The sequence below is a fragment of the Aquarana catesbeiana genome, linkage group LG01 (assembly GCF_042186555.1).
Source record: "Aquarana catesbeiana isolate 2022-GZ linkage group LG01, ASM4218655v1, whole genome shotgun sequence".
NCBI lineage: Eukaryota > Metazoa > Chordata > Amphibia > Anura > Ranidae > Aquarana > Aquarana catesbeiana.
This window is the reverse complement of record NC_133324.1, coordinates 262084767-262105994: the sequence shown is the minus strand read 5'-3', so window position 1 is coordinate 262105994 and position 21228 is coordinate 262084767. Positions and strand designations below refer to the sequence as shown.

At 41.9% G+C, this 21228-nt stretch overlaps 1 protein-coding gene across 1 annotated transcript in view; it reads right to left on the bottom strand.

The window, feature by feature from the left end:
- The window catches only part of ADGRD1 (adhesion G protein-coupled receptor D1), a 921219-nt gene extending 900397 nt beyond the window's left edge, over positions 1-20822 (bottom strand). The window contains exon 1 of the mRNA XM_073628314.1: positions 20194-20822. Within this exon, the coding sequence (XP_073484415.1) occupies positions 20194-20259 (66 nt within the window). The 5' untranslated portion in view covers positions 20260-20822. The remainder of the gene's footprint in view (positions 1-20193) is intronic.
- Between the last annotated feature and the right edge of the window lie 406 nt (positions 20823-21228).

Below are 21228 nucleotides of genomic sequence, written 5' to 3'. Positions count from 1 at the left end.
ATGCAATACTTAGGCTCCACAGCCTTCTGGGAAGTGTCACATATATATCCTTGTAGGTTGTGGGCAGCTGAAATAAGTCCTCCTTGCCTAGGTGAGAAATGAGGAAATGAGGAAAAACTAAAAGAAAAAAAAATGATCTCCAACTGTGAAAATGGTAGGTTGTGGGGAGCAGAGGAGCGGAAGTTAACTTTATGAGTGAAGGACCACTTGTCACAGGCTCAAAGCTTTATACTAAGGTTTAATTTTATTTCTGCAAGGACCACATGCCTATGAGTCAAGCTGGGCTACATATAATCCACACCCCATATATATAAAGCACGCTTTTTTATTTTCATGTGCTCGTTTAAGAACTTCTCACTCTTGCTTGAAAGCAAACGTTGGCATATATGATATCAATATAACTGACTTGATATTTTATAGTAGGCCTATAAACTAACAGCTGTGTATACAGTTTAAATACATGTGCACTATTTTCTCTGGCAAAATATTTGTAACTCTATTCAGCAAGTCTTGTGATTTACACACCTTCGTCATATTGTAAAACTTTTTTTCCTGCTTTAGCTTTGCAACTTCCAAAGTATCCTACTCAACTTTTGGTTTGCCAAAGAATAAAAAATGTTTTCTCTGTCCTGGGGTTGATGTAGGAAATAACACAGTGATCTTCCTGGCTATACAATTTTAAAAGGTGTGTGAATAACAACACTGACTGAACTGAATTAAAAATCCTTTGTAAGGTGAAACAGTTACCATACAGTATCTGGTTTTCAGCTGTGTATTTGCTATCCCACTTTAAAACTAAATTCCTAGTATACTGTTCAATACACAGATAAAATGCATATTTTAACGTTTTTTTACTTACCGAAAGAATTGGTTTTATCTATTCCAGATGTAGCACCCCCCCCCCAAAGGGACTGCTGATGTCCTGTCCTTGTAAATGGCTCTTCCCAGCCGCCACACTTAACAAATGTCTAGGTATCGGTTCCAAGCCTGTTCGTTTTTTGATCCCTACAATGGTTTAGAGATGTGCATGTAGTCCCACACCATGTCATCCTCCCACTGTGCACGAGAGTCCTCGATAATGTCTATGATGTTCTGAGGTGCATATGGGTAGTGGAAAACCCACTCCAGTGCTATCCTCCCCTGCACCTCCCTCTGGAACCTTGAAAATCTTGGCAGTTCCCGAGGCTTGCCTTTCCCAGGGAGGACACAGGTCTTGGGTGATTTCACTACCCATTGCCTATACTCAGCACCTCTGGTCTGGGTTGTGGATGTCTGTTCTGGAATTTGAACCTCACACACTGATCCTTCAGTCCTTTCAGCTGAGTCTGGCATATCTTTCACCTTGGAAAGCACCTCCAAATCTTCCTGGGAGTCTTCCCACTCCCACTCCTCCTCCAAGCTGCAAGGGGATGTCCACTACTCACGTTCTGCATCCAAGGGCCCAAATTCCGCTTGCAGTGTGGGTGACCCCCAGTTTATGGCCCCACCACTGCTGCTCCCCACTGGCTCACCTGAAGAGGAGTCCTACAATGGATTCCTACAGGTGGGGTTGACAGGATGCACGGCCTTCCGGAGACACCTTCTGGCTACTGCTGGGCAGAAATAGCAGGTATCAGCTTCCAAACCGGGCTGCAGATCGAGGTAGATTTCTAGCTTTCTTCCCTGATGTCACTTGTCTTCGCAGGGGAGTCACCATCCTCAGACTCAACCTCGCCTTTGGCAGTCACTTCTCGGCCTTCCACCTCCTTTCTGAGCAAAGACCTGACTGCAGGTAAACGTTGTAGGTGAACGGCTCGTCGCTGTACCCACACCAGATTCCAGGCACTGACCAATGTGGTGGGTCCCCTGCAGCCAGGACATAGCAGATACAGCCTCTCCATCCCCTTGATCAGCCCAAGGGTGAATCCCCCTCGATGCTCCAGCCACACACCGGTGTCCACCAGTGTCACTTCCTGCATTTCAGGCAACCAAATTAACGCTGGGTACACACATACCGATAGCAGTAAGCATTCACTGTGGTTGCCACTAGCAACAGAAAAGTCTGTAGCAGGGTCAGGACAGTCCTTAGCATCAGCCATGGTTGGACATGACATAGACCCCCTCCTGCAGGCACCCACTGGCCGATCACCATGAGCAACACAGACATTTCCGTGCACATTTTACTGTTCTCAGCAAGACATTGCAGCATAGTGACTTTTGCCAGCTTTATGCAGCCGCTTGGCATTTTGCAATCAATGAGCGTGATCGCCCGCTGTGGTTGCCACAGGTGATAGAACATAACACAGTTCTCACTGAATAGCAGGTTTTTAGCACAAGTGTCCATCCAACTGGGTATGCGCAACTGAGTATGCGGCACAATACTGGCTCGGCAGCAACTCCCGCCGGTTGTTGTGGACAATGGCACTTGACTCAGGCAATAGTCACAGTTTGGCAGGACACATAACTCCATTTTCCCATTTTAACCCCCTTAGTGGTCTTGGTAGCAAAACGCAGTCCTCCAGTTCGATTAATTCCTGTTGCTAGGAGCAACAGCCATGCAGGTTACCATGGGCAATATCCCAGACAAGCACCCCAAATGTAGCACAACACACCCCCCTCCGTGGGACTACTGATAAACTCCCCCCCTCCTGCACAGCCAGGCACACCGAACGAATTTTCACAAGCACCCAGAGGCAGAGAACAGTCCGTGTCCTTGTTTTTTTATTTATTGAGGATTAATAACTTGGTTATGGGAAGCCGACTTGACTTCAGCAAAACTTCAGGGACATCTTCCTATATACAGTCTTTATACAGTCTCCTTCACTTTCCTACTGCACAGCACTTGTTTGCTCCAGCTGAATCACTGATTTATCTGACAGGCATCCAGTCAGATTAGCAATGGCAGGATCCTTCCAGCACGGGAGACCCAGCCCAAGGCAGGACACCCCACCAGACCAGGGGGCACCGACAGCCTCCTCAACACTGATCCCCTGTACATTGCTCTGCTGACCTCCTATTCTCTGCCTCCCACTGACAACTTGTACTGCACCCCTACATTGGACAGGCTAGAACAAGCCCTGGCAGAAGACCATGATTTAATTTCCCTACTGCAGTTAGGTATCATTTACAGCTCCCCCCCCCCCCCAGGCCTTTGACTGGACAGTGAAAGATTAAGCAGCAGTGTTATGAGCTAATGTCACTCTGCTCTCTCCTCCTATCAGAATGCTAGTACAAGAATGTTGCAGCAGAACGGATTGTCTCATTTTGTTGCTTCCCTCTACTCTATTGTGAGTTCTGCTATAGAAGGATAGCAGGAGGCTGGTGTCAGTTCAAATTCTGGTACTTACACTGTATGCTTTAAAAATCTATTTGCAGTGCCTTAAAAAAGTATTCATACCCCTTGAAATTTTCCACATTTTGTCATGTTACAACCAAAAACGTAAATGTATTTTATTGGGATTTTATGTGATAGACCACCACAAAGTGGCACATAATTGTGAAGTGGAAGGAAAATAATAAATGTTTTTACATTTTTTTTTACAAATAAATATATGAAAAGTGTGGCGTGCATTTGTATGCAGCTCCCCTGCGTCAATACTTTGTAGAACCACCTTTCGCTGCAATTACAGCTGCAAGTCTTTATGGGGATGTCTCTACCAGCTTTGCACATCTATAGAGTGACATTTTTTCCCATTCCTCTTTGTAAAATAGCTCAAGCTCTGTCAGATTGGATGGAGAGAATCTGTAAACAGCAATTTTCAAGTCTTGCCACAGATTCTCAATTGGATTTAGGTCTGGACTTTGACTTTGACACATGACTATGCTTTGATCTAAACCATTCCATTGTAGCTCTTGCTGTATGTTTAGGGTCGTTGTTCTGCTGGAAGGTGAACCCAGTCTCAAGTCTTTTGCAGACTCTAACAGGTTTTCTTCTAAGATTGCCCTGGGTTTGGCTCCATCAATCGTCCCATCAACTCTGACCAGCTTCCCTGTCCCCGCTGAAGAAAAACATCCCCACAACATGATGCTGCCACCACCATGTTTCATGGTGGGGATGGTGTGTTCAGGGTGATGTTCAGTGTTAGTTTTCCGCCACACATAGCGTTTTGCTTTTAGGCCAAAAAGTTTTGGCCTGATCTGGCCAGAGCACCTTCTTCCATATGTTTGCTGTGTGCCCCACATGGCTTCTCGCAAACTGCAAACGGGACATCTTATGACTTTCTTTCAACAATGGCTTTCTTGCCACTCTTCTATAAAGGTCAAATTTGTGGAGTGCACGGCTAATAGTTGTCCTGTGGACAGATTCTGCCACCTGAGCTGTGGATCTCGGCAGCTCCTCCTGAGTTACCATGGGTCTCTTGGCTCCTTCTTTGATTAATGCTCTCCTTACCCAGCCTGTCAGTTTAGGTGGATGGCCATATCTTGGTAGGTTTGCAGTTGTGCCATACTCTTTCCATTTTCGGATGATGAATTGAACAGTGCTCAGTGAGATGTTCAATTACACTTCTCCACAACTTTATCTCTGACCTGTCTGGTGTGTTCACCAAGGTTCTCTAACAAATTTCTGAGGGTTTCACAGAACAGCTGTATTTATATTGAGATTAAATTACACACAGGTGGACTCTATTTATTAATTAGGTGACTTCTGAAGGCAATTGGTTCCACTAGATTTTAGTTAGGAGTATCAGAGTAAAGGGGGCTGAATACAAATGCACGCCACACTTTTCAGATATTTATTTGTAAAAAAGTTTGAAAACCATTTATCATTTTCCTTCACAATTATGTGCCACTTTGTGTTGGTCTCTCACATAAAATCCCAATAAAATACATTTACGTTTTTGGTTGTAACATTTATTTATTTATTTTATTTTATTTCAGGTACTTATATAGCGCCGTCAATTTACGCAGCGCTTTACATATATATATACACATATATATATATATATATATATATATATTATACATTCACATCAGTCCCTATACCCTCAAGGAGCTTACAATCTAAGGTCCCTATCTCACATTCATACCTATACTAGGGCCAATTTAGACAGGATCCAATTAACCTACCAGCATGTCTTTGGAGTGTGGGAGGAAACCAGAGTACCCGGAGGAAACCCACGCAGACACAGGGAGAACATGCAAACTCCAGGCAGGTAGTGTCGTGGTCGGGATTTGAACCAGCGACCCTTCTTACTGCTAGGTGAGAGTGCTACCCACTGCACCACTGTGCCGCCCATAAAAACGTAACATGACAAAATGTGGAAAATTTCAAGGGGTATGAATACTTTTTCAAGGCCCTGTAAGTTATGTATTAATGAACATAAAGGTAGATTCATTCATGTCTTTTTAAACCGCCAGGAGTTCAGCTTTAAGGCCTTATTCAGATGCCATTGGGGGGGGGGGGGGGGTCAGGCCCGCTGTACTGCCTCTCCTGGCCCTGGGACAGAGCTGCCAGCATACTTTAAAGTTGAGAAAACATTACTGCCAGCCCTTTCTCATGCACAGCTCCTCGTGTTTCACTCTCAATGTAAATGGAAGTCTCTTAATACCTCAATTAAAGCCTCTCTGTCTGGCCGCTCTCCTCCTCCCGCTCCACCTCCTTCCCGAGTGTAGCCTTTGATTGCAGGAGGAGAGCGGTCATGTGACCATCAATGAAACAGCAGAAGAGAGCAGTCACATGACCGGGTCAGGAAGAACGGCGTTAATTGAGGTATTTAGAAGCTTTGATTTACAATGAGTGACACAGGAGGAGCGGTGTGTGAGAAAGGGCTGGCAGTGATGTTTTCTCAACTTTAGAGTATTCTTTCGCAGGAGACTGGGGGTCTCCTGGGAGTGCAGGGGGGCTTTATAATGAAAGAGGCCTGTGTGATATACAGGCAAAGGGGTCTGTGTACTATGCAGATGTCTGTGTACTGTGCAGGGAAAGGGGGCTGTGTACTGTGCAGGGGGTCTGTGTACTGTGCAGAGGGTTGTGTACTGTGCAGGGAAAGGGGGTCTGTGTACTGTGCAGATGTCTGTGTACTGTGCAGGGAAAGGGGGCTGTGTTATGTGCAGGGGGTCTGTGTACTGTGCAGGGAAAGGGGGCTGTGTTATGTGCAGGGGGTCTGTGTACTGTGCAGGGAAAGGGGGCTGTGTTATGTGCAGGGGGTCTGTGTACTGTGCAGGGAAAGGGGGCTGTGTTATGTGCAGGGGGTCTGTGTACTGTGCAGGGAAAGGGGGCTGTGTTATGTGCAGGGGGTCTGTGTACTGTGCAGGGAAAGGGGGCTGTGTTATGTGCAGGGGGTCTGTGTACTGTGCAGAGGGTTGTGTACTGTGCAGGGAAAGGGATCTGTGTACTGTGCAGGGAAAGGGGGCTGTGTTATGTGCAGGGGGTCTGTGTACTGTGCAGAGGGTTGTGTACTGTGCAGGGAAAGGGGGCTGTGTTATGTGCAGGGGGTCTGTGTACTGGGCAGAGGGTTGTGTACTGTGCAGGGTAAGGGGTCTGTGTACTGTGCAGGGGGTCTGTGTACTGTGCAGAGGGTTGTGTACTGTGCAGAGAAAGGGGTCTGTGTACTGTGCAGGGGGTCTGTCAAAGGCGCCACTCTAAGTGCAGTAAAAAACATGGAGTTTAATAAAACTGTAAAAAGGTACTCACAAAGGTACATAGTGAACAAGCATGTTGGCAAAAGCTGCTGGATATCCTGGGAGTGAGTCTGGTCCGTTTCCTGGATTGCAGTGGTGTCCGATGGACAGGCTGCGCCGATGGATGCTGGCACTTCCTGCCGTTGGAACGTATGATTGTTCTGCTGTTGATTATTGTTTGCTTTTATGTGCTGCTGCTGCTGCTGTTTATGGTATTTGTATTGCTTTTATTTTATTGGAATATTACACAGCGTTTCGATTGGTCTCTGTCAGGAAGTTGTGATTTTGCCTCAGTTAAACAGGAGCTGCTGCAGATGTTTTTGGCCTAACTGTTGGTTTAGAAAGGTAAAATCTGTTACCAGCTTGCAAGTGTATTTTGAATGTTTTTTTTCTGTGGCATTGCTGTTTATAGTGAATATAGTGAATATACTGAATGTGTTTGGGCTGTAGACCTGAGAGTTGCACTTGAGGCGTGTAATATAGATCTACCCTTTAACACATGGCACTAAATAATTTATTTTCTGTTAGAGCATGCGGGAGGGGGCCACACAAAAAGTAGCCTAGGGGCCCATGACCACCTTAATCCTCCACTGACCACCACCCTCTGAAAAGAGGTCTACCATTGATTGCAATTTAGAGGGATGGTAAGGGCTGCTCCCAATGTAACTAAGTCCTAAGTAAACAGAAAAAGAAGTATACTGAAAAAAATGTAGTTAAGGGTATACCGGGGACATCATGAAATAAGCCAGATAAATATTTGACAAATTCCTGTTTACTGAACAGAAACAAAACTACAGAACAACCGCTGCCTTAATTGGTAAATATGAACACATTTGTCTTTAGCCGCCTTAGACATGACTGTGTGTTATTATGTGGAGTGAGCTAGCTAAGATCCATCCTAGCATATGGATATATTACATCCGCTATACATAAAAACAAGAAACAAAAGAAGATGAATGTGGTTAGAAAATGGAAAAACTCCCACACCTTACTCCACACAGACAAAAACGCTAGATCTCCTTTCATGTGTGCATTGCACAAAGTAGAAATGGCATAAACTTCCCACACATTAAAATGTACAGCCATCCAAACTGAATACAAAAGCTTAATACCATGAACCAAAGACAACAAAAAAATGCACGATGATTAAAAGCAAAGGCAGACATAACCACTTTGCTGGCCAAATAAAATAACACCCCTTCACTACCCTGATCCAAGGATTCCAGAGTCATTGGATAAAAACTACGGATTGATTGGCTAACCAACAAGCAATAAAGCGTGACACAAAGAAATTCTTTTAGACCTGGCTACAGGAATTTTTCCTACACTTGCATAATTGTAATATTGCCCAGAAAAAAAAAGAGCTTGGTCATTGAAGGGAAAAATTCTTCTTTTTTTTTTTTGTTACTTTGTGGATTTTATTTTATTTCTGTGCTTTAAGATACTGTGCTAAAAATAAATTGCATGTGTTATATCAGCAGAGGGTACGGAAGCAGATCACATAGGTGGATAGCAAGCAATCTGTTTTAATATACTGTAATGTGAGTATGGAGTGCAATAAGCAACATTCAGTTAATGAAGGCGCTGTGACATTAATAGGGTTCATCATAAGGTTGTTTCTAGGAACTCAAATCAAAGTGAGGGGAAGCACATGTCCTCTAATTAGGAACTATTACCTTACAAGGAACAATGCTCTTGAACTGTAAAGAGAACATAGAATCTAGGCTTTAGCCACAGACAAGTCTGTAGCAGAGTGGCATGTAAGGAAGGGATTTCAGTCCACAAACTGGGGGCACGAGCCAATTAATTGGCATAAGATGTACTGCACTGAGAGTTGTCTGCTATGCTTCTCCTCAATACCTTAAAGCCCAGCTCCTTGATTTAAAAATAACATTCTACAAGTGCTAAATGCTTGTTCTGTCCAAGAACAGACAGGATAACCAGCCTATTCCCCACTCTGGCTGGATCTGTCCCCGAAGCTCCGCTCTATGCGTGGTCCCTCAGCACCATCAGGTACAATGCAGAGCTATTAACCCTGCATTATATGTGGTGGGGGTAAGGGTGCAACTGCGGCTTAGAAAAGAGGAAGGGGACCAGGTGCACCATTGGAGGGACCCTTCTAGAGTGCAGAATAAGGTCAGTATTACTTCTTATCCCCCCTCCCTAGACATAGCAAGCATTTAGTCCTTGCAGTACAGGGGGCCCCACTACAAGAGTAGATTTTTTTTTTTTTTTATCCCTAGAGTTGGGCTTTAAGGGGTTAGATATGATGTTTGATGCCCAATGTATCCATAAATAGGAAATACTTAAAGTGGTTGTAAACGATCACCTTGTAAAACAACCCACTCAGTTCGAAATAGAAATGGAAGGCAAAACATTTGTGTATAGATTAAATTTAATTTTTTTATAATATTATTATTATAAATATTAGGTCAAGTACCCCAAACTCGCTCATCCATGTCTTTAAGGATCTTGCTTTGTGCACTGGTCCAAATCATTTGGTGAAGGGGGATTTTGCTGTCTGTTACTGTGTATTTTATGGAGAATCAATACATTTTGATGATTTTAAAGAGCAAGCAAGGAGTTGCAGACCATCTTTTCTCGTGATTGCTATTGCTGCTGTGCAACTGCCTTTCTGCACCCAGTTAGCTCTGAAAAAATGTCTAATCTTATTGGGTAGTAGCACCCTACCTCTGTTCTATTTTATGGATTATGGTGTGGGGCAGTTTTTCAGGGGTTGGGCTTGGCCCCTTAGTTCCAGTGAAGGGAACTCTTAAGGCATTAGCATACCAAGACATTTTGGACAATTTCATGCTCCCAACTTTGTGGGAACAGTTTGGGGATGGCCCCTTCTTGTTCCAACATGACTGCGCACCAGCGCACAAAGACATGGATGAGTGAGTTTGGGGTGGAGAAATTGGCCTACACAGAGTCCTGACCTCAACCCGATAGAACACTTTTAGGTTGAATTAGAGCAGAGACTGCAAGCCAGGCCTTCTCGTCCACATCAGTGCCTGACCTCACAATTGCAATTCTGAAAGAATGGTCAAACATCCCAATAAACACACTTCTAAACCTTTGGACAGCCTTCCCAGAAGAGTTGAAGCTCTTATAGCTATAAAGGGTGGGCCAACTCAATATTGAACCCTATGGACTAATACTGTGATGCCATCAAAGTTCATGTGCATGTAAAAGTAAGTGTCCCAATACTTTTAGTAATATAGTGTATATGTGGGGGTAAGGGGTGATGAAAGGGTTTAAACTATTAATAACTATAATATCTGCTGCCACTGTTGCTACTACCAATGATCTGGACTTAATAAATGAGCAAAAATAACAACTGAAGTGCCCCACCACTTGCCAGTAGTCAAGATACAATTTTATTCCAGTAAGGCATTCCAAAGGATAATCAAAGGACTTGCCCAGTAACCAGATTACCTATACCAACATTAACATTAATATTACTGGATAGTAAACCCAATGGGATAACCTTGCAGGTCTAACGTGATATTTCCATTTTCCAAAGTAACGAATAAATGAGTCATTCATTAAAGTGTTACTAAATCCAGTAATATGAAAATAGTTCATCTGTTATAGGTTTAGTAACACTTTAATTAGTTCCTCTGTTGTAAGAAGAAAGGGTGGGCACACCAATATAAATGGTACAATGTTTGGTCATCACAGTGATTTCATGGTACAGAGCCGCTCAGATTGGCTTTGTACATTGTGTCTCTAAAGTGAGCCATCCAAGGATAACCAAAGGTGACTTCTGCATTGCCATTTATAAACAGCACTGCAAAAATAAGCATCCGCTACTTTGCTGTTCATAAATGTATGGTGGTAGATAGATGGTTAAAGTTCACAACAGAGATACTGAAATCCTAGTTTCTGTCTTAATAATTTCTATTGCAACAGATTCTTGGCAGCCTGTCAGCCCTAGAATCTTTGTTGAGATCTTGGAGAATTAATTACTTCACAGCACAAGCAGCTAAAGAGGTAAGGGATGGCTTGTCTTAAAATGGAAGTAGGGGTTCACAAAAAACAAACATACATGCTCACCTAGATGGCTACAACATTAATGCAATGCTACAGCTGTCCCTCGCCGGCTCTACACTGAGAACTGAGCGATCAAAGACTGCTGATTGCTCAGTTTGTGGTTTTCATTGAGCAGAGAGACAGTAACTTTAATGCCCTGTACACACGGTCGGACTTTCTGATGGAAAATGTGCGATCGGAGCTTGTTGTCGGAAATTCCGACCGTGTGTGGGCTCCATCTGACTTTTTCTATCGGAATTTCCGACACACAAAGTTTGAGAGCAGGATATAAAATTTTCCCACAACAAAATCCGATCGCTTAAATTCCGATCGTGTGTACACAAATCCGACGCACAAAGTGCCACACATGCTCAGAATAAATTAAGAGACGAAAGCTATTGGCTTCTGCCCCGTTTATAGTCCCGGCGTACGCGTTTTACGTCACCGTGTTCAGAACGATTGGATTTTCCAACAACTCGTGTGTATGCAAGACAAGTTTGGCCCAAATCCGTCAGAAAAAATCCGACGGATATTGTGGTTGGAATGTTCGATCAATGTCCGATTGTGTGTACAGGGTATTAGTGCTGCTTCCAGCACTCATTGGAATGCTGGGCTGTGAAGGGGGGAGGGAGCAGGGAGAGCGAGAGGCTGAAAGGCTGAGCCAGCTGCTGTCCAGGGATGTGGGCAGATCCCAACATTATTGTCGGAAACCCTGCAGATTCTGGAGAGGCTCGGTGACATCAGCAGGCTTTAGCCCATTGTTGGCTGAATCTGAAGCACAAAGGTGCATAACTAAGTGTTATGTGATTCCGAGGAGAAGTATAGCCAAAAAAGCTTTGGCCAAATGTCTCTTTTAAGGCTCATTTACTTTTCTTACCACTAAGAATATGTAAATATTTTAATATCCATAATCTAGGCACAAGTGTATTTTCAGATGTGTGTACTCGGCCCTTTCTCTTGCATTTCGGAGCTGCATTACATCCTGATGCATTTCATCATGACTCATCTGCACATCAAACATGGGGTCACTGACATTGATAGTAATTACACAGGCCATTTACAGAAGAAAAAGCATACAGTAGCCTTTACAGCAATTTGATAACGTTTATTTATATTACCTCGCTGTTGTTTGATATGACTAAATTTTGGTAGTGTGTCGGTGACAGCAACAAGACATCTTAACTGGGAAAGGCCAAGATGCATTTGTATAAATCACCCGTCTAGTGATGGAAAGGAATTAGTGCAGCAAAGTGCTCTATAGAGGAGGTCAGCATCACTGCCAGAACTTTTATTATTTCACCCACAGTTGAACCAGAACTGAACTCTAGAAGCTGTGCGCAAAAAAGATAGGAAGAAGGCAAATAACTAGTCATCAGCATTGGCTGTGGTCTTTCAGCTGCTAATCTTTTCTCCAAGACTAACTTACTGGGGTTGATTTATTAAAGGCAGATTCACTCACCGACCACTTTATTAGGTACACCTGTCCAATTTCATGGTAACACAAATTGTTTATCAGCCAATCACATGGCAGCAACTCAATGCATTTAGCCATCTAAACGTGGTGAAGTCGACTTGCTGAAGTACAAACTGAGCATCAGAATGGAAAATAAAGGGGATTTAGGTAACTTTGAATGTGGCATGGTAGTTGGTGCCCAACGGGCTGGTCTTAGTATTTCAAAAACTGCTGATCTACTGGGATTTTCACGCACAACCATCTCTAGGGTTTACAGAGAATGGTCCAAAAAAGAGAAAATATCCAGTGAGTGGCAGTTGTGTGGACGAAAATGCCTTGTTGATATCAGAGGTCAGAGGAGAATGGACAGACTGGTTTGAGATGAAAAATAGGCAACAGTAACTCAAATAACCACTCATTACAACCAAGGTATGCAGAATACCATCTCTGAACGCACAACACATCGAGCCTACAGCAGCAGGAGACCACACCGGGTGTCACTCCTGTCAGCTAAGAACAGGAAACTGAGGCTACAATTCGCACAGGCTCATCAAAATTGGACATTAGAAGATTGGAAAAACTTTGCCTGGTCTGATGAGTCTCAATTTCAGCTGCGACATTCAGATGGTAGGGTCACAATTTAGAGTAAACAACATGAAAGCATGGATTCATCCTGACTTCAACGGTTCAGGCTGCTGGTGGTGGTGTAATGGTGTGGGGGACATTTTCTTGCCACACTTTGGGCCCCTTAGTACCATCTGAGCATCGTTTAAATGCCATGGCCTACCTGAGTATTGTTGCTGACCATGTCCATCCCTTTATGACTACGGTGCACCCATCTACTGATGGCTACTTCCAGCAGGATAATGCACCATGTCACAAAGCTCAAATAATATCACCACTGGTTTCTTGAACATGGCAATGGAGTTCACTGTACTCCAATGGCCTCTACAGTCACCAGATCTCAATCCAATAGAGCACCTTTGGGATGTGGTGAAAATGGGAGATTCTCATTATGAACGTGCAGCCGACAAATCTGCAGCAACTGCGTGATGCTATCATGTCAAAATGTGCCAAAATCTCTTAGGGCGGTTGTGAAGGCAAAAAGAGGTCCAACCCGGTACTAGCAAGGTGTACCTAATAACATGGGTGGTGCATGTAGACTGTTCACTTTGCAAGGGAAGTTGCACTTTTCAAGGGAATTATCCCCAGAGCTTATTGTATGAGGTGGAGCTATAATGACTTCCATCATCCAATCATGTGCAAGCACAAATGCTTTTTTTTGTTATATTCCTTGTACGCGATTGGGTATTCTTTGCAAACTGAAACTTCACCACATTCACTAAGCTCTGGAGCAAATTCCTTTGCAAGGTGCAACTTCCCTTGCAAAGTAAACAGTCATATTGCCTTTAGTAAATTAACTCCACCATGTCTATGACCTCTGTGTGGGCATCTTGGTAGAGGCAATACTTTGCCTATTAATGTTAGAGCTGCCCCCTGATGACTGGTAATAATCTGACGACTGATAAAGGAATAATCAAGCAGCAGCAATATAGGGCTGAAAGCATAGGGGTGCATTGGCAAAGGAACTACTGCTAATTTCAAGAGAAATTTCAGACAAAAGGTAGATTTTATCAAGGTATGATTAGGCATAATAAAAATCAACATTTCAAAATGTTCTCTATGAAGCTCATCATACAGGTTACAATCTGCAAGTACAATGAACTTTAAATTTACCAAAATTATGTAATTTGGGATCTAGCAAAACTATTCAATTCATTTCATATCTAATCAGGCTGGCTCTTGCACTGCATAGTTATTGGTAGATTGTACAGTCAAATCGTAATGTGGTGAGCTTTTGGCCCTGTTCATATCTGGTGATTTGGGATCATGAGCAGAATCGCTGAGATTCTGCCCGCAATTCTAAATCCCACTGCAATAGTGGCAAAATGCACCATGCATGTTTGAGCACCTCAAACGATGTGCGGGTTTGCCCCGATTGATCATGTTTCGAGGGACCTTCCTCTTTCTCGGCTTCCTCGTTCCCGGTGTCAATGGCCGATGGGTGGTGATGTCCACCTGTTGTCCAGGGTCACAGGATTCGCTTTGAGGGAACTTCCTCTTCCTCAGCCCTCAGTCAGGACAGAGGAAGAGGAAGGTCCCTCAAAACGTGTCCTGTGACCCTGGACATCAGGTGGACATCACCACCCATCGGCCATTGACACCGGGAACGAGGAAGCTGAGGCACTTCATGTTAGTTGGGCAGTCTGAGCAGTTTCTCATCCAGCAGCCGGTGACATAGCGATCCAGACCCTGTGCCTGCAGCAGTCCATTCATCAATGCAGCTGCATTTGTTTGGGACTGTCTCCACTACAGGCTCAGCCTCCCCCTGGTTCTTATCTATGTGTGTTTTTCATTCCCTTTGAGAGCATTCACTTTTTAATCCATTTTAATGAAAATTGTGTTGGAACTTACTACACAAGAGTGGTTGCGCTGCCTCTCCCCCCCCCTCCCCCTTTTAATGCATCAGAGTGTAAACTACTAGTCCCATCAGTTCGTCAGGTTCTGGAGATGAACAAAGGCAGACATGTTCGATGTCCAGCCCATGTGTTAACCATATCTCCCTCCATAGATAGGAGAAAAAAAAATGTAACAGTGAAGGTAGGGGAAGTGTGTTGTTTACATGATTACTGAGTGAAACTAAAGAGAAAAAAAAAGCCTGAAAAATGAAAACAAATGCATCTAAGAACTAGTAAGCTGCAATATATTCAATTTTTGGTTTTGGGGTTTAGATATACTTTAAACATGTCTGTGCTGATTGCAAATAACTGAAAAACAATGCATATAATAAAAGTGGAACTTAAGTTGCCACATACAAAGCTGGCCAGCAGAAAGTTTTTGTTGAAGCTCAACTCCAGTATATTATCCTGTTCCTGCACTGCCAAGGTTAGTTGCTTGTTTTGGTCTAGAAAAATAAAGAAAGAACATTTTCTTACCAGATCCTCCACTCATCCTTGCAGCTAGACTGGTTCTCGAAGCATTCTTCTCCCCAACCCCCCCACACACACACACACTCCAGAAGTCTAGGGTCCTGACGTCATCAAGACCAAAGCAGAGTCCATAGTTCTGCATTGGACTTGATGACGCCAAGAGACAGTCCACTGCTGCAGCGTGGGAGAGTGAAAAGCAGTGAAAGCACAGCCCCAGTGTAACGAATCATTTTACATTTACCCAGAGTTGAATTTTAAATGTACACTGACTGCAGCACATGTACAGTGCACTGTTCAAACCTGACATCTGTAACATCTGTAGAATGTAGATAATGGAGCTGGGTGGCAGGATAAAGTAACTCCAGCATGCATGCCCAGGAGATATACCATCTGTGGTCACTCAATGGGCACCACAAAAACACACTGGACCCAAAATAAAAAGAACATGGCATCAACAGGTGCCAACAGAGTGGCAGCAGGGATTTTGCACCGTTTATCCCTGGAGGTGGGTACACCTAAAGCAATGTGTACCATAATGTGTTTGTGGGGCTTCCTTACATATTATGGGGAATGCTGCCCAGTCACCTCCCCGTTCCACAAATAAACAGGCTTTTCATCTAGTAGCTCTAGGACTGAAGTATAGTTTACTTGTTAAATCACATGTCAAAGATAAAAACAACTTTGTTTAACTTATCAGCAATACTGTATTTTGGATTATAGTTAACTTTTAGAAAAAGAAACACAATAGTGAGATAAAGGAAAACTGGCATACGACAATCGGAATTTTGTTTTATCTGTGACGGATTAGTATTAGAGAAATAAATTCCTATCATCCCACATCAAAACATCCAGTGACATTGTTAGCCAAGCTCAGTAGGATATATCATAAACCATTCCACTAAAAGTGTGTTACTATCCGGTAATTAATGCACACAAATAAAGACAAGGCAATATAAAAAGTTAATGCTTAATTTTCTGTTAGTGTTGTATGTTTGCGTTGCTTTCCATTGGATCCATAAAAATGCCATTTAGACTTCACCATGGTGCTATTATTGCCTATTCACACAGCTGACATTGTCATGTCCTAGTGATGAATGGATAGAGAATTACAGCCGGGTACGTAGCGTGCCTCTCATGGGAGATCCAAAGTGGGACATTTATAGTTGATTACTATCTTCATTTATATGAAAGCATAATCATATTCAGCTTTTTGGAGGAAAAGGCTTAGAGATAGAATTCATTTTGCAATGAATACCCAATCACATGCAAGGAAAATTTTAAAAAACAGCATTTTTGCTTGCATATGATTGGATGATGGAAGTCAGCGGAGCTTCTGCTCATTTACTAAGCTCTGGAGCAACTGCATTTTGCAAAGTAATTTGGGGAGGATGTAGGTGTGGCGCTGTTCCACTTATAAAACTTTTATGTGTATTTAAAAGTGAATTAAGTGCTGAAAAAACTTTTTTTTTAAACTAATGCGTAAATATAATTAAAGTAGCTGATGCTACTGTGTTAAACCCTCTGCAGTGTGCGACACTCAGAGTATATATGTCTTCTAAGTTGGTGGTGGGAAATTCCCAGTAAACAAATGTATGAATAAAATTGGTGGCTTAATTCTGTATTTAAAACAACTTATGCTGGTGCGTTACACCCTCTGCAGGGTACAACACCAAGAAATATAGATGCCTTCAAAATTAATGATAATATGTGGCAATAAAAAACCCAATGGACCAAAATATGAATAAGTGTAGCGTCTATAACTGAAAATTGTGCTACTGTGTTACACCCCCGGTAGAGTGCAGCTCCAAACGGGTGTGTGTGCCTTTAGTAGTATAAAATGCCCATTCAAGAATAGGTAAAATTATGTGGTAGTTATAACCTATTTGTAAAAAACATAGTGCTGGTGTGTTACATCCTCTGCAGGGCACGTCCTATGTGAGTGGCTACCCTGAAGGTGGTGTATGCTAACAAACGTGTATGATGGTTATGACCGCTATACACAACAATACCTACAAACCATAAAAAGGAAAAGTGTATATCACTCAGCAAAAAGAAAAATAATTGACAATGCTTTTCACATAGATTGAAATGATAAAAAGCAAACAAAGGGGGTTATTTACGAAAGGCAAATCCACTTTGCACTACAAGTGCACTGCAAGTGCACTTGGAAGTGCAGTCATTGTAAATCTGAGGGGTAGATCTGAAATGAGGGGAAGCTCTGCTGATTTTATCATCCACTCATGTGCAAGTTAAAATGCTGCTTTTTATATTCCTTGCACGTCCTGCTTGGATTTACAGCGACTGCACTTCCAAGTGCACTTGTAATGCAAAGTGGATTTGCCTTTAGTAAATAGCCCCCAAAGTGACTTGTGCTCAAACAAAGTGTCCAGTGCTTCACAAAAAAGTTGTTGTCTTCTTAATTAGGTGATAGTAGTGTTGGTGATCTTATCCGTGCTCCTATTATGAATGCACTCACCAAATATCCTTAAACCCCCAGGGGTACTGCGCAGCCACAGTATATGCCACTGTGTAGCAATCTTGGGATACTCGGTCTGTGCTTAGCTATTGGCGTTCCGCCCATTTACCATGCGGAGAAGAGAAGGGTGCTCATAGCATAATTCCATAGAATTATTCCATTTTATAAGGTATTTCTTTGAATTAAAACAAGAGCTATACTCACATTTAGTTTAAAAACACAAGCATGTCATGAAAAACACAGGCGCCGTGTACAGTCCTATCCACGGCCCTGACCGGAAGTGACGCAAAGACGTTTAGGTAACTCCGCCCAAAGTGCACAGTCTATTTACTTTTAGTAAATCCACCCCACAATGTGTGAAAGTGGTCCAATCAAAAATTGGTAATTAAAAAAGTAAAAACTTTTCTCGCCCCTGGTTAAAAAAGCACAACAATTGAAAACGTGGGATTTAAGCAGTTTCTTGCACATCTTACATGGCCTCCATTCTGTTTCTGATCATTGTTAGACTGACCTGTTCTTCTGCCACAAAATATGGCAATGCCACTCTGGAATTGTGAACAGAGACTGCACTGTCGCAAGTTGGGATTTAATTTGAAGTTTCTAATTTTGTATGGCTGTATTTGTAATTGCTGTAGACCCTTAAGCTGGATACACACTATACAACTTTTGTTGTTCGATTTCCTTTAGATTTACCTTCAAGTATGTAGTGGAAGGGCCTGCCTGATTGCATACAAATTGAGAATCTTTAGGTTTGACCTCATATTATATGGTTTTGGTAAATCGAAAATGAAAAATCTACAGAAAATTGTATAGCGTGTATCCAGCTTTACACATCTACCTGGTCTGTAGGTGGATGCTAAATGGTATAACTGCAAAAAAAACCTGACAATAAACAGTTTACACCAAGCATGTGCGCTGAATGCTGCGCATTGCGGCTTGCTGTATATACTGAAACTCACGCCCTTTTATAGTTCAAATGGGATCACATTTTACGTTTATTTAATAAGGCAATGCAAAGGCCGATGCAGAAATGTGAACACACAATAACCCATGGCAGCCACACTTTAGTTAACTGTAGTAAGACTATAGAAAGGTGAAGTCTTTTTGGTTGCTATAGGTTTCTACACTTTCTGCATGCGGAATGTACTAAAAATGTGCAAATGCTGTCATAGTTTTAGACACTTCAATGTTGACAAGTTGGGCCTGATATTAAATCAAAAGGCCACTGCTAAGGAGGGTGCATACTGATAAATAGGACCACGCTCAGTGCTCAAGGATGTAGCTTTGTGTTCAGTCTCTAGGATGTTGCTTGCTCTGGATGAGCAAATAAACAAATTAAGTTAAAAAAAATAATTAGATAATTATAATTTAGAATAATTTTAGCACAAGTCTTTATAAAAATATATACTGATAAATAGGACCACGCTCAGTGCTTAAGGATGTATCTTAGTGCTCAATCTCTAGGAAGTAACTTACTCTGGGTGATTAAAAATAATTAAGTTAAAAAAACATTAATTTAGAATAATATTTAGCACACGTCTTTATAAAAATGCATAACAATGTTAAAAGAAAAAAAAAATCATTTCTGAAGCATTTATTAAAAAAAATGTGTCAAGTATGGTAAAATATGAATAAATCCATAATAAACCCTTTGATTTACAATATTTAATAAGAGCTTATTAGTATAAATTAGCACATACTTTGTTTGTTTAATTGGCATACACTATGGGGTTGATTAAAGAAAACTGGAGAGTGCAAAATCATTGAAACACTGAAACCAATCAGCTTCCTTTTTTTATTTACTATTTATTAATTTTCTATTTACTAGTATCTGTACCTTAAAAAATCCCATAAATACTTCATTACTTCTTTTTCATTTTTTAAAAAAAATGGCATACACTATGGGGTTGATTTAAGAAAACTGGAGAGTGCAAAATAATTGAAACATTGAAACCAATCATCTTCCTTTTTTTTTATTTACTATTTATTTATTTTCTATTTACTAGTATCTGCACCTTAAAAATCCCATAAATACTTCACTACTTCTTTTTCCTTTCTTTTTTTTTTTTTTTATTGTAAAAGCTTAATTGAACAAGCTGAAGTTAGAAGCTGATTGGCTACCACGCACAGCTGCACCAGATTTTGCACTCTCCAGTTTTAGTAAATCAACTCAAATGTTTTGGTTGTTTTGGTGGACCAAAGTTTTTAAAACCATGCTTTTGGAAATATACATTTGCGCTCATTCTGCATTTAAGTACATTGATAGGTTTTTACGTAGTTTCAGCAAAGAATTGTTTGCCAGATTGCAAGCCTGAAGGCATTTGCACATGCGCAAGTACATTATGGTGTGCAACAGAGCGCACACAGTCTCACATGGCGCATTGTACTGTATGTCAACTGTGATGTGACAAAATGTATTAACAAATACAGAATAATAATAATAATAAAAAAGGGCGTCATAGCATGTTGTCATTTTTAGTTCTACAACTGCTGGACATCCACACATTTTTTTATATACATATCTATATATGTAAACATTTTAAAAAAACAGAAGCATGATAGGTTTTCATTTTGCATAATGCTGTTTTTCATGTGAACGGAAAGAAACATTGTATAGTACGTAATGTGTATACGTTTACCTGATTTCCACATGGCCGCAAGAACAGAAAGGCAATCCAAGGAAAGAATTGCAGCGAGTTCCCCATGAGTATTTCCTATCACCCACAACTGTATCAGCTCTTGAGATAGAATGCTAGACAGAGGTAAAGCTGCTCTGTGCAATGGTCCTGGTGAACTGCACTGCTGCTGAAGTCATTGGATCCCACGTGATGGAGGGACTCCAGAGTGGCTCATCTCTTATCACAGATCCTCTAGTGATGTGCTTGTCCCTACAGACTGGATGTCCCTTTAAATCAGCATCTGCAGGGTAACAGATCTGTGCCTGGATGCAGGTAGAGGAAGAAAAACACGGCTCTTAAGTGCCAGTGCATCTGTTGCTCATATTGTCACCACTAAAGAATCTGACTTTAGATTCTGACAATGTGTACCTCCATCCCACTAAATCTAGGGTGGGGAAAAGGCTTGAGTGATGTCATTGCTCACTCCTCAAAGTTTGTCCTAGTCCACAACACTATTTATAACCTTTCATTACAAGAGCTCCTTTCTGGGTCCTAACACCAGCCTGCTAGAAACAATAGGGAGCTGTGAAGTCATCTGAACACAAAGTTTGGGGCTGGGATCAGGGCTGCTTCGTGTGCCTAGGATGCTCTTGTTCGGAAAAGAAGTTTTACGTTTCATAGCTTTATAGTCAGCCAAAAAAATGTCAAGGGTCTGGAGCCTGCACCCAACCGGCAATTCAACTAAGACACAACGAGCAAATCATATTTTAACTGTTTACTTGTATGAGATATAGATACTTCCATTGCTTACAGGAGTATTGTTATTTTGTTTATTCTTCTGGAGATATTCCCAGCCTGTGCTTAGCACTACTCTCTGGAAAGTTATTTCAATTAAAGAGAAATCATAATATTCATAATAGGATACAAAATAATAATAATAATCATATTAACTTACTAGTTGTGTACAGGAATTTAGGTACCTAAAAATACGTTTCAAACAAACATGAACTTTTTTTGCTTTAGTGTCGGTTCACACTGGGGTGACTTAGTCGTCTG